This window comes from Brienomyrus brachyistius, chromosome 16, assembly GCF_023856365.1.
Source record: "Brienomyrus brachyistius isolate T26 chromosome 16, BBRACH_0.4, whole genome shotgun sequence".
In the NCBI taxonomy this organism is placed as follows: domain Eukaryota; kingdom Metazoa; phylum Chordata; class Actinopteri; order Osteoglossiformes; family Mormyridae; genus Brienomyrus; species Brienomyrus brachyistius.
Window position 1 is genome coordinate 28,443,502 of NC_064548.1, and position 19,556 is coordinate 28,463,057.

At 42.5% G+C, this 19,556-nt stretch overlaps 1 protein-coding gene across 3 annotated transcripts in view; it reads right to left on the reverse strand.

Annotated features, from left to right (window-relative positions):
- Nucleotides 1-434: 434 nt before the first annotated feature.
- LOC125709685 (rho GTPase-activating protein 6-like) overlaps nucleotides 435-19,556 on the reverse strand; it is a 77,860-nt gene continuing 58,738 nt past the window's right edge. For all 3 annotated transcript variants that reach the window (XM_048978357.1, XM_048978359.1, XM_048978358.1), the window contains 11 exons: nucleotides 16,289-16,448; nucleotides 14,167-14,238; nucleotides 12,518-12,774; nucleotides 11,880-12,075; nucleotides 10,549-10,604; nucleotides 10,121-10,271; nucleotides 9,548-9,696; nucleotides 6,487-6,666; nucleotides 5,634-5,731; nucleotides 4,621-4,865; nucleotides 435-2,849 (listed from right to left, as the gene is read on the reverse strand). In XM_048978357.1, the coding sequence (XP_048834314.1) occupies nucleotides 2,305-2,849; nucleotides 4,621-4,865; nucleotides 5,634-5,731; nucleotides 6,487-6,666; nucleotides 9,548-9,696; nucleotides 10,121-10,271; nucleotides 10,549-10,604; nucleotides 11,880-12,075; nucleotides 12,518-12,774; nucleotides 14,167-14,238; nucleotides 16,289-16,448 (2,109 nt within the window). In that variant the 3' untranslated portion in view covers nucleotides 435-2,304. The remainder of the gene's footprint in view (nucleotides 2,850-4,620; nucleotides 4,866-5,633; nucleotides 5,732-6,486; nucleotides 6,667-9,547; nucleotides 9,697-10,120; nucleotides 10,272-10,548; nucleotides 10,605-11,879; nucleotides 12,076-12,517; nucleotides 12,775-14,166; nucleotides 14,239-16,288; nucleotides 16,449-19,556) is intronic.

Genomic DNA, 19,556 nt, shown 5'->3' on the forward strand with positions numbered 1-19,556 from the left:
TCCACGTAGGGACGGAAACTGTGATTCGTTTCAGTGAATCTCCGGGGGTGGGGTCCTGGAAATTTTTCCATCTGAGGTGGTGTTGAATGTTCAATAAAATTGTTGTAAGATTCTTTGACATATATTTATTAAATTGTGTAAGTAAAATTCATTATATATTTACACAACTACTATTACTATATTTTTCTGATAAATATTGCATACAGAACAGGTGAACAGGGTGAAAAATGAATCACACAGTGAATGAACTGAAGAATGAATCAGTCAATGAAGATTCACACAGTTAACAAGGAATGTGTTAGGGAATGAAATTAACAAAAAAACCATTGTCAGTGGATGAATAAGCACCGATTGAAAATAATTAACAAAACATGCGAATGAATTAGTGCATGTTCACATAATAGATTTGTTAAAAAAGAATGACATAAGTCTACTTGAGATATCCACAAGTTATATTTACTTTGTGAAAAAGCAAATACAGTAAGTCAAAGCAAAGGTGTTATGACCTGCAAAAGTAGACAAAGTATATCAGCAGGAACGGTATTGGATCAACATGGTCGTGAGTAAAATGGCAGATTCCTAAACGACCAATAATTCATTTAGTTCCTATTTCATTACGTTTAAAAAGAAACCCTTTTAGTCACATTCATATTTTTACGGATGTATAGATGATTTCTGACTACTGAACCATACATGCCTTAATGTGAATAATTTTAAAGCACATACTGTAAAATGTTTATGCAGAAGCAGTGAAAAAATCTGCTGTATAGGAAAACGAGATCAAGCATGATATCATGGAGAAAATGGCATTCCCAAAATAATGCACTGCTATATAAACCTTCACAGACAAAGTACCAAAGACTGATAAAATATCATGAAATGCTGCACTGAAGAGAACCCCTGGGGACAGACTAAGGTGCAGGGAGAACATCAACGTACAGCGAGATCTCCAACAGAACTGCAAAGTCACCAAAACCAACAGCATTGACACCTAAAAAACAGACAAGCAAACACAACGGAGAAATTATTAGGGAATGTAATTATTCACACAGTGAGTACTTTGGAAACCCATGTAACCTAAAGTGGGCTTTCCTGTAGACATTCACTTTTCTAGAACACGTGTTAAAATATACTGCTCTCAAACTTCTCATTAAAACCAAACAGGATCTCCAATATCTTCAAAGCACGCTGAAATGCCTTTCTTTGTTTGCTTGTTTACATATAAGGAAATTATTCCAGAGGATTTTTTATTATTGTTGGTAAAACATAAACATGAATATGACATAAATACAAAGAGAATACAACAGCCATTGAACATAGATGAAGATCATAAATATAACCGGACATAATCTGGTTTTCCAAATGATAAGGATTCAAAAATCATAAATCATGAAAAAAAAAATACGAATGCCGTTTCCTTAGGAAATATGAAAAATATAGGTGGTAAAATAAGACATAGAATTAAAATACTTGCTTTGTCAAAGTTAGTCTAAATAAATACTCTTCAGAAATATGTTAATTTGGCACATAAATTGTGTGGGCATTTGGTATTTAGAAAAACAAAGCATGCTTCAATGGCTATATGTGGACAATGTATAAAAAAGCATTTCTGAAAGTCTGTATAAAAACAGAAAGATCTCAATTAGTTCAAATACTATGAGAACCTTACATGTACATTCAGCATTACAAAATACAAAAATAATAATAATAAACAACACTTCTTGGAACTTTATGAAAATAACTGACTTTCATTTAAATGAAATTAGTATTTTAAAGCAAACTGAAATGAAATAACACAAGCACTCACAAAAGCGGATGTTAGTTCCTTAATATAAACATTAGTAAATGAATCAACCAAAAATAATGAAATAATAATAATTAATGTGATTAATTATTATGTTTCAGACTTACAAGCCATGGATTGGATGGCATCTTCATCCTAATCTTTAAAGCTATTCCATGCTAACTTGTTACCCAATCATATATGGTCACTTACAGTTATGGAACAGATATTCATTTTACAGCCCAGTAATTAAATAGGTATGCTTTTGTATTTAAATTTAAGTCTGTTCATATAACATCCACATCTTCTCTTGTGGCTTGCCTGAGGTGTCTCAAAAACACAATGCATACACCCATTGAACAAAATACACCCATTGAACAAAAATGGTGAAAAAAGAAATCAATTCAGAGTAACACACAGGCAGACAAACATACATTCGCACTTGTTGACAGCAGCAGCACATACATAATATGGACAGAAGGGGGCGCTGTTTGCTCAGCACCTCGGCAGCTGAGCTGGCACTAGACAAGCGTCTCTGGCAGAGTGTCTGCATTGTCCGAAGATAACAGCTGCCAGATTTGCCACCTTTCTCTCTGCCAGTGCTGCCATTCGGTCCCAGCTGGTCCATTAGCCTCCAGGGCTGGAGCAGAGTGCTGGGGAGATGCCCTGGAGGGGGCAGGGCTCCCACTCCCACATGGGGAAGAAGACCCAGGTTGCTGTACAGTGGATCTGTGAAGATCACAGCCCTTGTGGCTTCTGGTTGGCAGTCCCTCCATGCAGCTGCACACTGACTGGCCGTCCGGCAGAGTGGCTGCTGACTGGCCAGGCAGCGGCTGGCATCCTGGCGTGTCTTGTGGGCTGCTGCACATCGGCATCACTGGAGGGTGTGGCCTGCACTGATCTGGAAGGTGTGGCCTGCACTGATCTAGAAGGTGTGGCCTGCACTGATCTGGAAGGTGTGGCCTGCACTGAGGCAATCCCAACACAGCCTGTGTCTGCAGGACAGTTTGTTTTACATTGTCCTGACGATTGTCGAGCTGCTCGAGTGAGATGTTCCCATGTAACCCTGAAAAATGCAAAAGACTTACAGTGAATCAGTTTGTTAAAGTTAGTTTCTTCCATACATGAACAGTACTTAAATATACACATTACTTTAAAATTTGGGTTTTAAAATAAGAACTGTATTTCTTGATTATTACATGTGGTAATTTTCTGAATGTCGATTTGAAAGTGCCATGCCAGGTTCCCCAGATATCTGTGTTTTCATCTAAAAACAGCATCATTGAAAAATGTGAAAATGGGCTAATATAAGACAGAATATAAGGGCTGTTAAACTTAATGACAACTCTGTCGATCTCCAGTTTCACAGTATATACTTCAAATGAATAGAAAAGCTTCATAAAGAATCTGGGGAACATTACAGATGGTATCATGTAAATATTGACAATATTTACTCTCTTTAAATCTGGCAAAACAACTTTTACAGCTGAGTCGGCTGCACTGGATGCTGGAATAATCTGCTCTCTGTTTGCTGCTGGTGCACTTTGATGTAGAAAAACACATAAAACAAGGAGAAAGTGAACAATCCTCTCATAAGTTTCATGTTTTAAAAAATGTAATTGCTCTTTATTCATCAACCACAATTGTTGAAATGAGTGCTGGATGAAGAGCTTTACAGCAGCCCCCTCCGTGTGCATCTCGACATTCATTATGAGGACAAGAAAAATAAAACAGTGTAATTAAAACAAGATGGCCGAGGCCCAGGTGATCTCTGTCCTCCTGTATTGTGTGACAGTGTAAGGAGAATGTGTTTGTGTGCGCGGTTAAGGTTAGGGCTGGGCAAGGCTTAGGGTTGTCATTGTTGGGATTAGGGGTTTCCCCTAGAAATGAAATGAGAGACCCCCCCACAAAGAGATGAAGACAAAAATGTGTGTGTGTGTGTTCTTCCCTCTTTCTCATTAATGAAGGGCTTCTTCCTTATGTATGGGACTTCAGTCCTGCTTCTAGGAACCGAACTGTCCTAGCAGTGCACCTCACACCTGCATTTAATGTTCCCCATTCCTTTAGAAGGTCTCTTGATGTCACGATTCATGAGAAACTGTCCAATAAGTTGACTGTCATCTCTGGCATTAGAGTGTCACTTCCGTCCTCTACCTGCCTGGTTCCTGCTCATTCCCAGTGTCTCCTGCTTCACCGTGTTCATGGTACTACTGTCTTAAAAATTTTAACCTGGAAGCTACCTGCCGCTCAGAGTAGCCTTCTGCCAGCAAAACCAGGATTAAACCAGGATTTACAAATGCTGATTGTTTAAAAAATATAGAGTGGTCTTAATTTTTCCAGAATTGTAAGGGATTGGAAAATGAATAGATACATAGCCTGTGTTTTATTTAATGTATGTGTTAACCTGGACATTGAGATTCTATAATTTGATTTATAGGCACATAATCTGATATTTAGCAGACATATATTGTAAATACAATAACAAGTTTAAAGATCCATCAGAACAGGATACAAGGCTGAGCAGCTAAGATATCTCAGGACACATGTATAATTCAGAAGCATCAATTGAGCCTAACAGCTAACTGGACTGCAGCTGGAATCCCACTCAACACAGGGAGAACATGCAAACTCCACACACCACAAGCAGAGGTGGGATTAAAGCACCTAATTTGGGAGGTGTGATGGCACAGCGTGACAGCATCTGCCTGTGCAGATGTTTCTGAAAATTAATCACTGAACCATCTGATGTTAGTCATCAGCAGATGGAGCAGATGTTAGTCGCATCGCTGTAACTCACAGCTCCTGTGGAAACAAAAATAGTGGTGGTCAAAGCTCACCCTTGATGTCCCACTGAGCCAGACCAGCTTTCTTGGATGGGGCCTTGAAGGCCAGCTGCGCTGGGCACTGCTTTTGGGTCGGGAAGAGCTGCTCTGGGCTGGGGCTCTCTTCTCCCTGATGCTGGGTGAGTGGGCACTCAGCCAGCACTGGCGAATTATTGTCGTACGGGGACACCTCGCCACTGGAGGCCTTGTTGGAATCGCTGGATGAGAGCCTCTCACTCAGGGAGAAAGGCTCTGGGTGACTGTCAGAGCATGAGACAGAGGCCTGTGAGATGCCGCAATGGAGGCTATCCATCCATCCATCCATCCATCCATCCATTTTCCAAACCGCTTATCCTACTGGGTTGCAGGGGGTCCGGAGCCTATCCCGGAAGCTATGGGCACGAGGCAGGGAACAACCCAGGATGGGGGGCCAGCCCATCGCAGTGCACACTCACACACCATTCAGTCACACAGGCACACCTACGGGCAATTTAGGAACTCCAATCAGCCTCAGCATGTTTTTGGACTGTGGGGGGAAACTGGAGTACCCGGAGGAAACCCCACGACGACATGGGGAGAACATGCAAACTCCACACACATGTGACCCAGGCGGAGACTCGAACCCAGGTCCCAGAGGTGTGAGGCAACAGTGCTAACCACTGCACCACTATGCCGCCCCGCAATGGAGGCTACAGCCCAGAAAACCTTTCAGTTGCATTAGAATAGATGGAAACTTATATAGGGTGCAGCCATGACACTCATCCATCCAGCCATCCCACCATCCATTTTCTGTAACCGCTTGTGCTATTCAGGGTCATGGGGGATCCGTAGCCCAGCATTTTGACACAATTTTCCATGTACATTCTCATTCTGAGTTCTCAGTCCTTGCGGATTTGGTAAACGTCACTCTTGCTTGCAGTTGTGTGCCACCAGAGGGAGACACTGTACTTCCCCAATAACATGGACACTTAACTCAGGCTAACGGAGACCAGGCATTCTGGAGCCAATGTGTCCAGGGCTATACTCACGACCACTGCGAGGCCTTCCTGCGGAGGAGGTAGTCAACCACATCAGGGTCTGTCTCCAAAAGGCTCATCAGAACCTCATTCTGTAGGTCTGGAGGAACCTGGTTTGGGTGCAGAGCAACTAAGTCACTGACTTACATTTTTAGCAACGCTGTCTTCCACTTTCCTATGTTCTTCTGAAACTTAACTTTGGCTACCTCTAAAAAATGCAAGCTAAATCTACAATTCATACAATGCTGGGCTTTAAAAGTGAAATAATTGCCGGTTCATAAACTCATAAAACTTTTGGCACCAGCCCACAGTTGTTATACTCATGGCTGTCTCCAGTCTGGATTTGCCATAAGCCTGCACTATCTAAACTACTCTCCCACAAAAGAGAAGTGTTTACACTGTGTAAGACAAAGGCATTGTCTGTTAAGCTTGGAGATCGGTTAACCTAAACAATCGGCGGCCACGATTCTCAACAGCCTCTGCCAAAGCTACCAGGAGACACATGGGCCGTGCTTGACACCCGCTGTGCTTCTCTTGGTATTTCGCTTGACGTGATGTCTGGTCTGGTTAAATGTGAAAACATTTACAATAACAGGCAGCTCTAAGGCCTGCTGAGAAATGGGACCTTCATGAAATATAGTGTTTTGTTTAACATCAAAATATTAATAATTTAAGCTCCGCAGTAACCAAGGACCCTCGAGACTTGGCCGAGAGACCGATGGTGCTATGACCTTGAAAAATATTTTCACCTGAATTGCTCCAGGAAGACACAGCACAAGCAGATCTCTGAAAATCCACTTATGTTGATAAATACTACTACAAGACTTGGGAGGGAATCCCAAAATCAAAGACTTTTGAAGCTCACCATGAAGAGAATTTCATAAGTGGCAATCATCCTCTGGACTACGGCAATGATGGCTGTGCTCTCCTCTGCTCGCGCAGAACTCTGCACAGAAAATTCTTTGTCAGAGCTCTTCTGCTTGTGCAGGAGGTTAGGTCCAAAGATGGTGGCCAAGTTCAGCGATGTCATCTTGTTCCCAGTTATCTGTAACATGACAAGATGAGTTAGTGCAGTCTTCGAATGTTTAAGCCAGCAACAGCCAAAGAGAGAAAGATCCAGAATAACTCTGTTAATCCGGGAAGCTCTGCCAACACCAGCATACTTGAATTCCTTCTGCTTAGTGGGATTAAACAAATTCAGTTACTCAGTAGCTGGGGATGGCAAGATAATGGAGGTTTAATTGGTATCATGTTGGCTTTTTTGGCCAGTACTACGACCATGGCACTCATATGAAGGACTGGCAGCCTAGTTGGGGCCTGAAAATGGTAATCAGTCGATCCTGCTACAACGTGTGATATTACACCGTGAATCTGTTTCTAGTAAACACATCGGTCTGGGTGAAGTTGATCGCTATAAGCAGATGATTATATATACCGTTTTTTTTCCTTTTTCTTTATATCTCAGGCAGATTACCATCTAATTGACATTTGTATATATTTTTAGTGTAGGTACTTGTGCTGTGTATCCGGTTGTATATGACCCCTGTTTGTATTTTTTAGTGTAGGTACTTGTGCTGTGTATCCGGTTGTATATGACCCCTGTTTGTAATTTTTAGTGTAGGTACTTGTTGTGCTGTGTATCCGGTTTCCATGTGTGGCATTACCTGTGGTTGTACTCAGTTCTTGCCTGATCCTTGCGTCTTAGCCATTGTGTAATCACTCGCCGTCTATGTGCCTTACCGTCCTTAGTGTACTTCCCCTTCCTCATGTTTCCCTATCATTCATGCCTTTTGTATTATTGTTACTTGTTGTTTGGTAAATTTAAGAAGTAACATGAAGAACAACTTTGTGTCAGTCCGCCTATCGTCGTTTTCATTCGCCCTTGCCGCGATTCCTTGGCCTGCTTGGTTCTTCCATACAGTACAATATGGTACATAAAATATAGCTTCTTGTAGTTTGGCCTTTGCTAGTTTTTGGTGGTTTATCATAAGCTTCGATGAGTCTATATTTGTTATTAAGAGAAAATGTCTTTCTTTTTCCTGTCATGTTTTCTGTGCATGCAGCATTAGCCTCGGGTAGCTGCCAGAAGCGGACGGGTTACTGCAAGGCAAAGTAGGCTCATCGAAGTACAGTAAAAAAAAATCGTATAGTTTTATTTTTTTGATATACTGTCATGTGTAATAGGACCCAAAATGAACACTAAGTGAACTACTTGATTAATATGAGTGAATTATTTAAGCAGGATTTGTATAGGAATTATTCTGTTCCAAGCTTTTTGATCAATATAAGTGGTTGATCACTATAACCGTGATTACTATAAGCATTTTCCACTGTAATAGTACCCAAGTCCAATACAATGCAGAATCACATTTGTATTGGCAAGATTTTTAGTTGGAGAAAAGCACTATGCAATCTACAGCGCAATATGGTCCTGGTGAATAACACTACTTGCACAGAAAAACAGCCATGCAAGTGAACGAGAGTGATGTCCAATTCATGAAAGAATGATTCTTTTGAACTGGTTCTTTTCGGTGAATCATTCGAACCGGGTTTTCAAATCTAAAATAGTCAAAAGTTGTACACCCACACATTAAACAACTAAAACTATTAGACAACTTATTAATTAAAAACAAACAGCAACCACAAATACAATGGATTGCAGTATGCACAGGGGAACAGAAACCAACATAACTACAGACAGTCTACAAAAAACAAATGTAATTGAATTTAAAAAGGTTGCTGTGTGTTTTATATAATAATTTCTTGAATATTTATATTTGTAATGTGTAAATGTACAAAGAGTAATTTTGTGAATGTGAGGTTTTTGAGAAATGCATTAGTTGTGTTGTAGCAAGACTGCTTACGAAGATGCAGTGGTATTTTTAAAGGAAACATGAACGTTGAGCTGAATAGTTTACATTTTTTAAGGATGCAACCTGGAATACTGGATACCAAGGAAGCCTGATCAAGGCATCTCCCAGCAGGCTGAGGCTTCAGGGGAGAGGAGTCATAGCACCCAGATGTCTTGGGAATGCCTGGGAATCCCCCGAACAAGCTAGACTATGTAGCCCTGGAAAGAGAGCACTGATCTGACCTGCCTGCCATGCTGCAACTGTGACCCTCACTAGCAGAAAAGGCCAGAAGATGGATGGATGTTTTCCAATGTTAAAAACATATGTAGGACATTAATACATTCTTTAACAGATGCAGAGTCATTAGGCTATTATTAGTAAAAGCTGTTTCTACCATAAACAGCCCACCCCCCATCCTGAAAACCATCCAAGATCATGTCCCTTGGCAGGGAAGGGGCTTTTCTTACAGCATGCACTCTTTGATGAGAGTTGGCCTGCACGATCAAAATGAAGAGTTTTTTTTCTGTCACAACCACAAAACTCATGAGTTTTAGAATTGGTTGTGCTTTGTGACCCTGCAAGATGAACTCAGTGAGGTCCCAGATAAAGCTCCAGGTGGGAAAGTGCCCCCTTCAAGCCCCGCCCAGCTCCGCCCCTTGTCTCAGTGCTCCCATGAGCCAAATGTGAGGGCAGCCTGGCGTCTGTGCCAGGATGGGGGATCTAGGTGGAACATATCCCAGTGAGGGCCTTTATCGACGGTCCCTGCCTGGCATCTGCGCCAGGATCGGGGATCTAGGCGGAACATATCCCAGTTCATTTTCACATTTTTTAGTTGACCTGGGATGGCAAAAAATGGAGCAGTGAACAGCAGGCTCTGGCATGTGGAAGATGGTAATTTAGCGATAAACCTCAGTGCAGGGCGGGGTAAATCAATCACATACTAGAGTAAATGACTTAATGGATATTTCCTTCTTAACATGAATCCCTTCCTATTTTATTTATCTTTAAATCAATGGGTTTAACGATATTTTCTGAATTCCCAGGAGAGGAGCATAAACGCAAAACCCCCATTACCTCCTGTCCATCTTTGTCATGCATGTCATCCGCATGTGCAGCCACTGTGGACAGGAAGTGCAGGAGCCGGTGGAGGGTGTCACAGTTACAGGGAGGCAACAGGTAGATGAGGAGCTGCAGGGCACTCTGCTGCTCCTCAGGGTCCAGCACTGGAGAAGAAGGATGCGGTTAGTGTCTGATCAGTATGTAATCCGGGCATGATCTGGGTGTGACCAGCATATAGTCAGTGTGTGATCAGTATGTAATCCGGGCATGATCTGGGTGTGACCAGCATATAGTCAGTGTGTGATCAGTATGTAATCCGGGCATGATCTGGGTGTAACCAGCATATAGTCAGTGTGTGATCCAGACGTGACTAAGGTATAATTAGTGTTTGATTTGATCAGCATTTATTCAGTTGTGATGTGCTCTTGATTTCCATTTCCCTACTGATGGCAGACATCAGCCAAAAATAGTCCCTACTTCTGCAAACGTCTACATTGGTATATTCTCTGTAGAATTTCTCACTGATTGTGGTGAGTGTTTGGGTTTGTTGTAGGGTTCGGGCTTTGGGGAAGGTAAACTCCTGCTCACACATGGTGTTGATGAAGGCAGTGTACAGCTCTTTGGTCAGCAGGGGATCAGGCATGTCCCTCAGGAACTCTTTCAGCAGAGCTGCAACATCATGTATGCTGTGCTCCTCGTCAAGAAGAACATCCATGCCCCGGTCAAACTCCTCTCGCAGCTGTGACACCATAGAAGCACATCACTTTGCACGTTCCCAGCCACAACCACTGGCAGCCATTTACACCATTTGTGCAAATACCAACTGAGATGCCATATTTGTGTCCCAAATTAATTTTTACAATCACTAAAATTAATTACTATATCAACTAATTTTGGGAGTAACTAAAATAAAACATAAAATGCATATGCATACAGTGAATTTACCTATATTTTGCATAATATAGCTATTAGCTACAAATCTGACGCCTCTAATCAATTCCTCCAACGATTCCTACCTGCCTCACTCTTTTCTTAGAACTTCCAACCCGGAAAATTCCAACAGTTTGGAGACCTAAGTAAAAAGTGGGAAATCCCAGCTTAACAGGCTGAAATCTCATCAAAAGGAATAACTGATGGCACAAAAATAGAAACGATTTTTAAGTTTAATTTTAAGTTTCACTATATTTCACTAATTGAACAAATCTAACCAGCTAACTAAACAAAAATGAGAAATATACAATGGAAATCACATTGTCCTGCAACAGATATTATGTGAAGTTAAATGCTTTCTTATACATAATGTAAAAATAGGGTTTTTCAAAATAGTTAATCACTGAAGCAACACAGGTACACAGGGCCATCCCAAATCTTTTTGGAACCCTAAGCAAAATTTAATACATTTAATTGTCACCTCCCTACCCAGTCAGACAGGCAGATCAGTCAGGGGCACTCTCTGATAGCCACTGGGCCGATACCCTTTTTTGGCACCCAGAGGTGGTACGTCTTGAAATTTGAACTGGCAGCCTCCAGTTTATAAATCAATGTCTGTAACAAAGAAGGAAAGCATCGCCCAGCTCTCTCTGTCAGGATTAGTCCCTGACTTATGTCTGTCAAATCCCTGCTTGGTGAGCTGGTGTCACTGGTCATCTCAGTCTGTGTTCCCTTACGGCTTAAGATCAAGCTCCCCTCCTGTTATGGGTTTGTTGATATTTTGGGTTTTCTTTTTTTCCATGATGGTGATCTGCTTCATGTATTTCTGTATTGGTTGTTTTGTGCCTTTGTTTTAGTTATCTGTATTTGTGTCTAGTTCTCTAAAAATGATTTGTACCCTTGCTTCTAGTTTTTCCCAGTGTTTAAGTCCAGTGATTATTAATTACCCTCACCTGTTCCTTGTTGTATTAGTATTAGTATGTACTTTTGTAATGACCCACACCTATCCCTCATCATGCCTTTGTTACCTGTGTTTCTGCTCTTATTTGGATCAATCATTGTGGTTATTTGCTACAGTTTTCCGCGTTTGTGTTGAGTAATTTAGCTGTTACTTCTTGTTTTTTTGGTGTGCTTAGAAACTAGAAGCTATCTGCTTGTTCCTGTGTAGCTCCCTAGCTTTAGGCAGTGTTGTCTTCCTACTCTGTTTTGACCCTTCATGGTCCTTTTGTATCATGTGTTTCTTGTTTAGGGTTTTCGGTAAAATCCTTTATTGTGAGCCACAATGTGGATCGGCACCTCAGCATGCCCTGCCATCATACTTTTTCCTTGGCAGTCTGAGCTAACCGTGTCCCCCGTTCAGAGCAAGAACCAGAACCGCAGGTGACAGACCGGCCTAAGACATGGTCCCCGGGCTCACCGTATTTTTCCAGATGCTGACAACAGCTGTCCACCAGCCGCGGCACCTGCCTGTAGATGGGGTTCAGGCTGAGTTTCTTGTCACGATGCTTCTCCTTCCTGCTGGGCCCCTCGGCCGGCAGCGAAAGCTGCAGGGCCTCCAGGAGGCGGGATTGACTGTCATCCAGATCGGTGATGGAATCCACAGACATCGCGCCCTGCCGAATGCAGAGCAACACGGGGGAATTACATCACCTCTCTCCCTCCTCCCCTGCCCAGATGGGGTGGGGGGCTTCATGCTCTCTATCTTCTGAAACAAGCTTCCTGTCAGGCACCCCAGAAGCTTGTGGAGCTGCTATGACATCATAATGCATGCTTTGTCTCCTGTTTTCTCAAGTGAAATGAAGTCTTTTTTTATTTTACAAATTGGATGAGACCGTCAAGCTGCAATTCATTAAAGTAATAAAACACCATAACACAAGTGTCTAACAATTATTAAATAAAGATAATGAGATCAATAGGTTTCTGATCTTCAAAGTGTCATACAGATCCTTGTTAGTTCGTCTGGACCAGATGTTTATGAGCCTCAGCGTGTGGAAGGGTGGAGCGGGTGGGATGAGGGAGGCATTGACTATTGGACTGTGAGGAGGGGGGCCGTACCCGCCTGCGAGCCCGCGGTGCAGCCTCGGGAGTGTTGGGTGAGGTGGACTCATTAGGTGTCTCTGAAGAAGAACTAACAGATGAGTTGCTGCTGGACAGCTCTTTGTTAGGTCGCTTGGTGGCAAACTGCAGGATGGAGGACACCAGGTCGCTGACGTCACGGTGCTCATCCTTGTGGCTGTCCTGCCGCTGCTTGTGTGTGCGGTCATTGGCGATCACCTGTGACAGCGGCATGCCGAAAGCCTGTGGCACAAACTCTACAGGGGAAGAGGGAGGGGAGGAGAGAGGAACATTTACATTTTTAATAGTTTCTTAGCTAATTTTTGCACATAAATGAACTTTTATGCCCTTACAAAGACATCTGTATTATTATATTAGTGTTTTTCTATAACCTACCCAGAATAAATGCTGATAATTTCACTTGAGATTAACCCTTGTGTTATTTGTATTGCATTGTGTTTATGTATTTGGCACTATGTTCTGGAGGAAGCACACAAGCAGGAATTTCACTGTGTTACATACACAGCAATAAATGTGTATGTGAACGCAGTGAACGAGTGAACGCAGTCACATCGTAAACCTTGCCAAAGGGTTTAAGCACAAGTGCATCCCAGGACTTGAACTGGCAATCAGATACATGGAAGGGCCCTTAACTGCGGATATTATTAGAATTACAGGTTGAGTCAAACAGGGGCTTTCAAGTCTTAATTATTACTGGGCTGCACTGCAACGACAGCCAGACAGCTAAGGACACAGATTCTGACACAGAAAAATGATCCAATGCATATGCACGCATGCATGCTTGTGACCATGCTCTGTACACGCATGAGGAGTGGGACGTGCTTAGACACAACCCAGGAGAACCAAGAGCTCGACCATTTTTCATGTGATCCCTGACTGACCACATTCGTGCACATTCTTGCTGCATCTGACAGGTAAGAAGAGCAGCTCTGGGTGCTCTCTCTCGCTATTATGTCAGCACCGGCGCTCCGGGTCTAGTGTTCCGGGTCTGATGCTCTGGGTCCGGTTTGGTATCAGTACCACAGATCAAAGGCTCCATTTTCAAGCCGCCAAAGACTTGGCTGGCCGACATGTGAGAAAACAAAGGCCAGCTGTGAGGGACCAAAGGCCCACAATGCTTTGCCACAATGCTGCACACTCACTGTCCTAAGGGCGGCTGCACTTATCGCTACAGCTAGGAATGTAAAAAAAACTAATCATGTTATCAGTAGCTAAGTTGAGACAGTGCCCTACAAATGACATGAAATATTGCTGGATGAGAAAAAAAAAAAAAAAAAAAATATATATATATATATATATATATATATATATATATATATATATATAGATCATCAGATTTAGATGCTTAAATGAATATTTTTTCATGGTATCATAGATCGACAGCTGAGATATAAATAAATTAAAATATGAGCACCACCAGAGTGAAGTAGAAAATGAATAATATTATTATAACATTAACAATATTAGAGTCCCATGAGCCGATTTTATTATATTAATATGAACAAACTAACAAAATAATAAACAACTAAATAATAATAATAAGTGGAATATTTCTCTTGAAACAGCAAAGGCACCTGATAATTTAACTGAATGTAAGCAGGAGATATGTGCTGTATATTTCACTTCACCTTTATCTTTGTTCTTCTCTTTTGCCAGTGAATCCAGCTTTCTCCGCAGTGACTTCTTGCGTTTGTGCCCATCTGAAAAGAAACAAAGATAATCCGAATGCATTTATGCATCTTACTATGCAAAAAGCTGGTGTGATTTATTTATTGTCTCACAGCCTGTTCTTGGCCTAAATGAAAGGCAGTGTGAAGGTGGAATGGACCGTCATTATTCCCACCTGCCAGTCATTTTAGATTCACCGACTGCCCTGACTCTGTGCATATAAGAGGAAATGGTTTGGATTCTTTTCAGAGGGTTTGTAGTACATGAAATAACAGAGGGATCTCCTGTCCCCCACTACATGCCAAGGCCTCTGTACACAGAAAAATGGGAAAAACATACAAAGAAATAATATAATGTAGAAAAATAAACAATAAAGCCAAATGAAATATGTTGAGGCAAACCTAAATACAAAGGTAGACTGTAATCTTCAATGATATATGTTCTGTTTCAGTAATTCCCCGATAGTAAATCACAGTGAAATAATTTGTGCATTTTCATTCTCCAGATGGACTCTCTTATTAAAAAGAAAGGCCAATCGGTGTCTGTTTTGAACACCCACATTCTGACTGCTAAAAGCTGCCATAAAAACTTCTTGAAAGGCATGACAAAATTCACCGCTGTTGCCACTGGCTACGGACAGTCTGCGATCTCTTCTAGAAAAGGCATGGTCTTGATTTCATGCGGCAGTGCCGAGGTTGGAAATGCATGGCAGGCATCTGTCCTGGATTATGGAGGCCAGACTGAAGCAGGAGTACATGAGGGAATTCGATCCCCTGGGTGCCTCACGCTGACAGCAGCAGCTTGACGTGGAACAGAGCAGGGCTGTCTCAGGAGGAGCCGGAAACCTGGGAAGGTCCTGCTGCCCTGTCGGAGGGCTGCTGTGCCCCACTCTGTCGGCAGAGTTGTGCCTTGGGGCACACTGAGGCTGTGGAACTGCTCTGTGTCTATGGTAAATGTATTGTACTATCACATGTGTGCTACAGAAAGCACCTTATACTGTAGATTATGGTGTAGGAGCCGTACCTATTTTGAGGCTCCCTGTACTGCACATTTATGATTGCATGTTTATAGCATTTATATATCTTGTCATAAAATAGGGTCCAACGCAAAGAATCAAAATGTGATTGTCTGGTTGAGGTTATTTAAACCCAAACCACTGAAGAACTGCATGAAGACAGGTGGCACTACTCTTAACAAACCAGTGGACTCACCCACCTCCAGTGGCCTCCCTACCTTTGAAGGCGAATAGCTTATGAGCTGCAGGCTTCCCTGCCTTTTGAAGGTGAATAGATGATGAGCTGGAGGCCTCCCTACCTTTGAATGCGAATAGCTGATGAACTTCAGGCCTCCCTAACCTTTGAAGGCGAATAGCTGATGAGCTGCAGGCCTCCCTACCTTTGAAGGTGAATAGCTGATGAACTGCTGAGCTCGTTACCTTTGAAGGGAAATGGCTGATGAGCTGCAGGCCACTCTACCTTTGAAGGTGAATACCTGATGAGCTGCAGGCCTCCCTACCTTTGAAGGTGAATAGCTGATGAGCTTCAGGCCTCCCTAACCTTTGAAGGCGAATAGTTGATGAGCTGCAGGCCTCCCTAACCTTTGAAGGTGAATAGCTGATGGGCTGCAGGCCTCCCTACCTTTGAAAGTGAATAGCTGATGAGCTGCTGGGCTTATTACCTTTGAAGGAGAATAGCTAATGAGCTGCAGGCTTCCCTACCTTTGAAGGTGAATAGCTGATGAGCTTCAGGCCTCCCTAACCTTTGAAGGTGAATAGCTGATGAGCTGCAGGCCTCCCTACCTTTGAAGGTGAATAGCTGATGAACTGCTGAGCTCGTTACCTTTGAAGGCAAATAGCTGATGAGCTGCAGGCCTCCCTAACCTTTGAAGGCGAATAGCTGATGTTCTGCAGGCTTCCCTGCCTTTGGAAGGTGAATAGCTGATGAGCTGCAGGCCTCCCTACCTTTTGAAGGTGAATAACTGATGAGCTGCAGGCCTCCCTACCTTTTGAAGGTGAATACCTGATGAGCTGCAGGCCTCCCTACCTCTGAAGTTGAATAGCTGATGAGCTGCAAGCTTCCCTACCTTTTGGGATAGTGATCTGGCAGCCCATGTCGTAGTCCTGGCTGAGGCGGCTGAAGGCCACTTCCTGCAGTCTGACCCGCTCCAGCTCCGAGAGGCTCTGGATGGGCATGGCCTGTAGAGGAACAGTCCGACCAGACAGGCTGCTCCACGTGAAGTCACCCTGTGAACAGTAGAGAGGCCATCACATCATTCTGCACCATTACCCTCCAGCTTCACTGGCCTTATCATACAGCCATGCTGCAGGCCCAAGTCTCACTGTGAACGTTCCTATGGACTGAAATTTTGAATGTTCCTGTCATTTTCCATGACCCCTGAAGAAGCTGAGCAGAATTTTATTTGTTACATTCTGTTACACATCCGGCTGTGTGCAAAGAATCAACAGTCTCCTCTTAATTGTACACACATGTGTGCTGAGTATGGATTGGCCAGCCAGTGCATTTTATGGCTGATGGGAGTTTTACTTGCAGACAAATATTATGAGGGCAGAACAAAAAATGATTGGTTTAGAGAGACAACCAATCTGAGAAGGTGGGTCGAAGCAGACAGATACCTTGTTCCCGTCTCCTGTAGTTACTTGGACCCACCGCCTCTCTAATCTGATTGGCTGTCTCTCTAAACCAATCATTTTTTCCTTACATTACGAGGCAGATGCCTGTAGTTGACGTCACCGTCTGTGTCCACGGTAGCAAATACATTTAAGTACATTTAAGTCTGTTCCCTAACCCACATTAGACTATTAAACCATTGTGAGTTTATAGTAATGCATGCTGGAATAAGACCAAGCTAAAACATGACCACACATTTACATTTATTAATTTATCTACTGCTTATTTCAAGCCTACAATTAGTTTTCCAGTAACTATGAACAGTCATATGTACTTTCTGCATTGGGGAATTTATGTTCAGAAAGTGAAATATATTGAAGTAAATAAAAAAAGCCTACCCATATAGGCATGAAAAGACAAGGTCAACCCCATAATTGCATCTGGCTCAGAAATTCACATGTTTTAAGTATGAAATTGGATTACAAAGAAAAAAAATATGAGTTAAATCAAGTAATTATACAAAAATTATACGAGAATTGTATTCTCTCTATTTAATGCTGATGAGAAACTTGTGGGAGAGAAAAGAAATGTGTCTCAATCACTATCATGTGCGCTGATAAAAAGCTGCAGCCATGCAACCACTGGCAGATACATTCAGTCCCGACAGGGAAATATGCACCTTTTCAGTTTGTAAAAAGATTCAGAATGAACCTCAGATGACCATCAACTGGAACATCTTAATAAACTAATCCAATTTTTTCATCTGTGCACCTACGTCATTCAGAGCCTCCCTGATATTAAATTTGGTGTGCTCTATTTCTCTGGCAATTTCTGCCATCCAAATATCCTCATCACCGAGGGGCTCGGGCAGCTTCCATCCCGAAACACAGAAAAGAACGGATTAGAGAGAATGAGACGCCAGCCTAACGTCAGACCCTGTGATATCTTAGCCATATTATAGAGAAACCTGTCAAGAATGAAAATATGCAGTGAAGGTAAGTGAAGGCAGTGCTCTAAAGACAGGAACAGCCACGGTCATTCTGCATTACTGTTTCATAAAGGGCTATTATCAATTTTGAAGCAAAACATTTCCAGAAGACTTCAGCTCACAGGGCACTTTACTTAGTGAATATAACAATGTTAAGCATCAGCTACAGTTTATATACAATTAATTATTAGTAATGCAGTGATTAACGCTTAAGATAGATATTTGCACCACTACTGCAATCACCACGACATCCATCCATCCATCCATTTTCCAAACCGCTTATCCTACTGGGTCGGGGGGGTCCGGAGCCTATCCCAGAAGCAATGGGCACGAGGCACCACGACATCCAAATCTTCATAAATTATGCGGCCTTACAAAATATGGGGCACTTAACCAAGTAATATATTAGCGTTGCTCGTTTAATCAAAATAGCATTGCTGCATTTTCTAAAAGAGAAGAAATAAGTAACAAATTGAGGCCTTTTGACATTAATGTCCTTGTATTTGAACTTATGCCCACCATTCAGTCCCAGAGACACAGAAGTTGTCTGAGATCGATTAGAAAACCACAGTCATGCCCTTTTTTGGACAAGGGAATAATAATGATAATGATGTAATAATACTAGCTCAGCACATGGGGCTAGGGGGATTGGGTAAGCCTGACCCGGCCCCCTTCCCATCATTCCATGTGGTGACCGCCCACCTGATAAGCATCCAGCCATGAGGTGACAGTGAGGTGACTGTGAGGGGCTCAGTCTGTGATTGAGCCGGCAGAAAGGTGGAGGTGCGAGCATTCAACTGTCTTTTTAAAGACATTGATAAAAAAGCTTTTTTTCCACCCACACCAGGTTTCTTCCTCCATCTGTTCTACCTGCCTAATCGTGTTCCTGCCCCCACGATGCATAGGTCTGCTGAGTGCTGCACTACGGATTTGTAAATGTCAATATTGTGATATAAAACTAAAATATGGCTTCAAATTGAAAATGCCCTATACAAAATAAAACTGATTGATTGATTGAGTACATGATTGAGTGTCTGTGTTTGCTGGTGGCTGGATATTGGGAGACATCAGGCATCCTCTTAGCAAATAGCTGCTGAGGAGAGGCATTGCACCACACACCGAAACACAGGCATGGCTACACAGCGCACTTTGGGCATGTGGCAGATGTGACTCTGGCGCCTACACAAATCATCGGGAGCTGTAACATTACACACACACACACACACACACACACACACACGTGTCAGTTTATTTTGATATTAATGTGTGCTTTATTGATTTTCTAGCTTATTTTTCTATATCTTTGCATAGGTTTGATGTGATAATCATTTAAGTTATATTTTGCCGTTGAAATACATGGGATGGATGTTCCTGTCATCATCAGTCTGTGCTTTTCTTATGAGTTACAGGCTGGGAAGGAGCAGAGAAGAACATAAATCCTGGGATGATGTTTTGGGAAACACTCATGAATCTCAATCGTACTTTACCTGTGTCATTTGTTATCTTGTTCATTATTTGCCACTATCAGTGGCACTAAGCTCACCCAGATCGTTTACCTTCACAGGACCCGTTAAACAGAGGGTCCCCTGCCACCGTCCCTGAGTTTTCTGCCCTTGGCACCAGAGCCCAGGGACCTCTTAGATAAAGACTGAGAATCACTCAGGCGACTCCTTCCTGCATCTCCAGAGCTCCCTCTTCCTCCTCATCTTTAATTCATTCATGTGCCTCACATTCC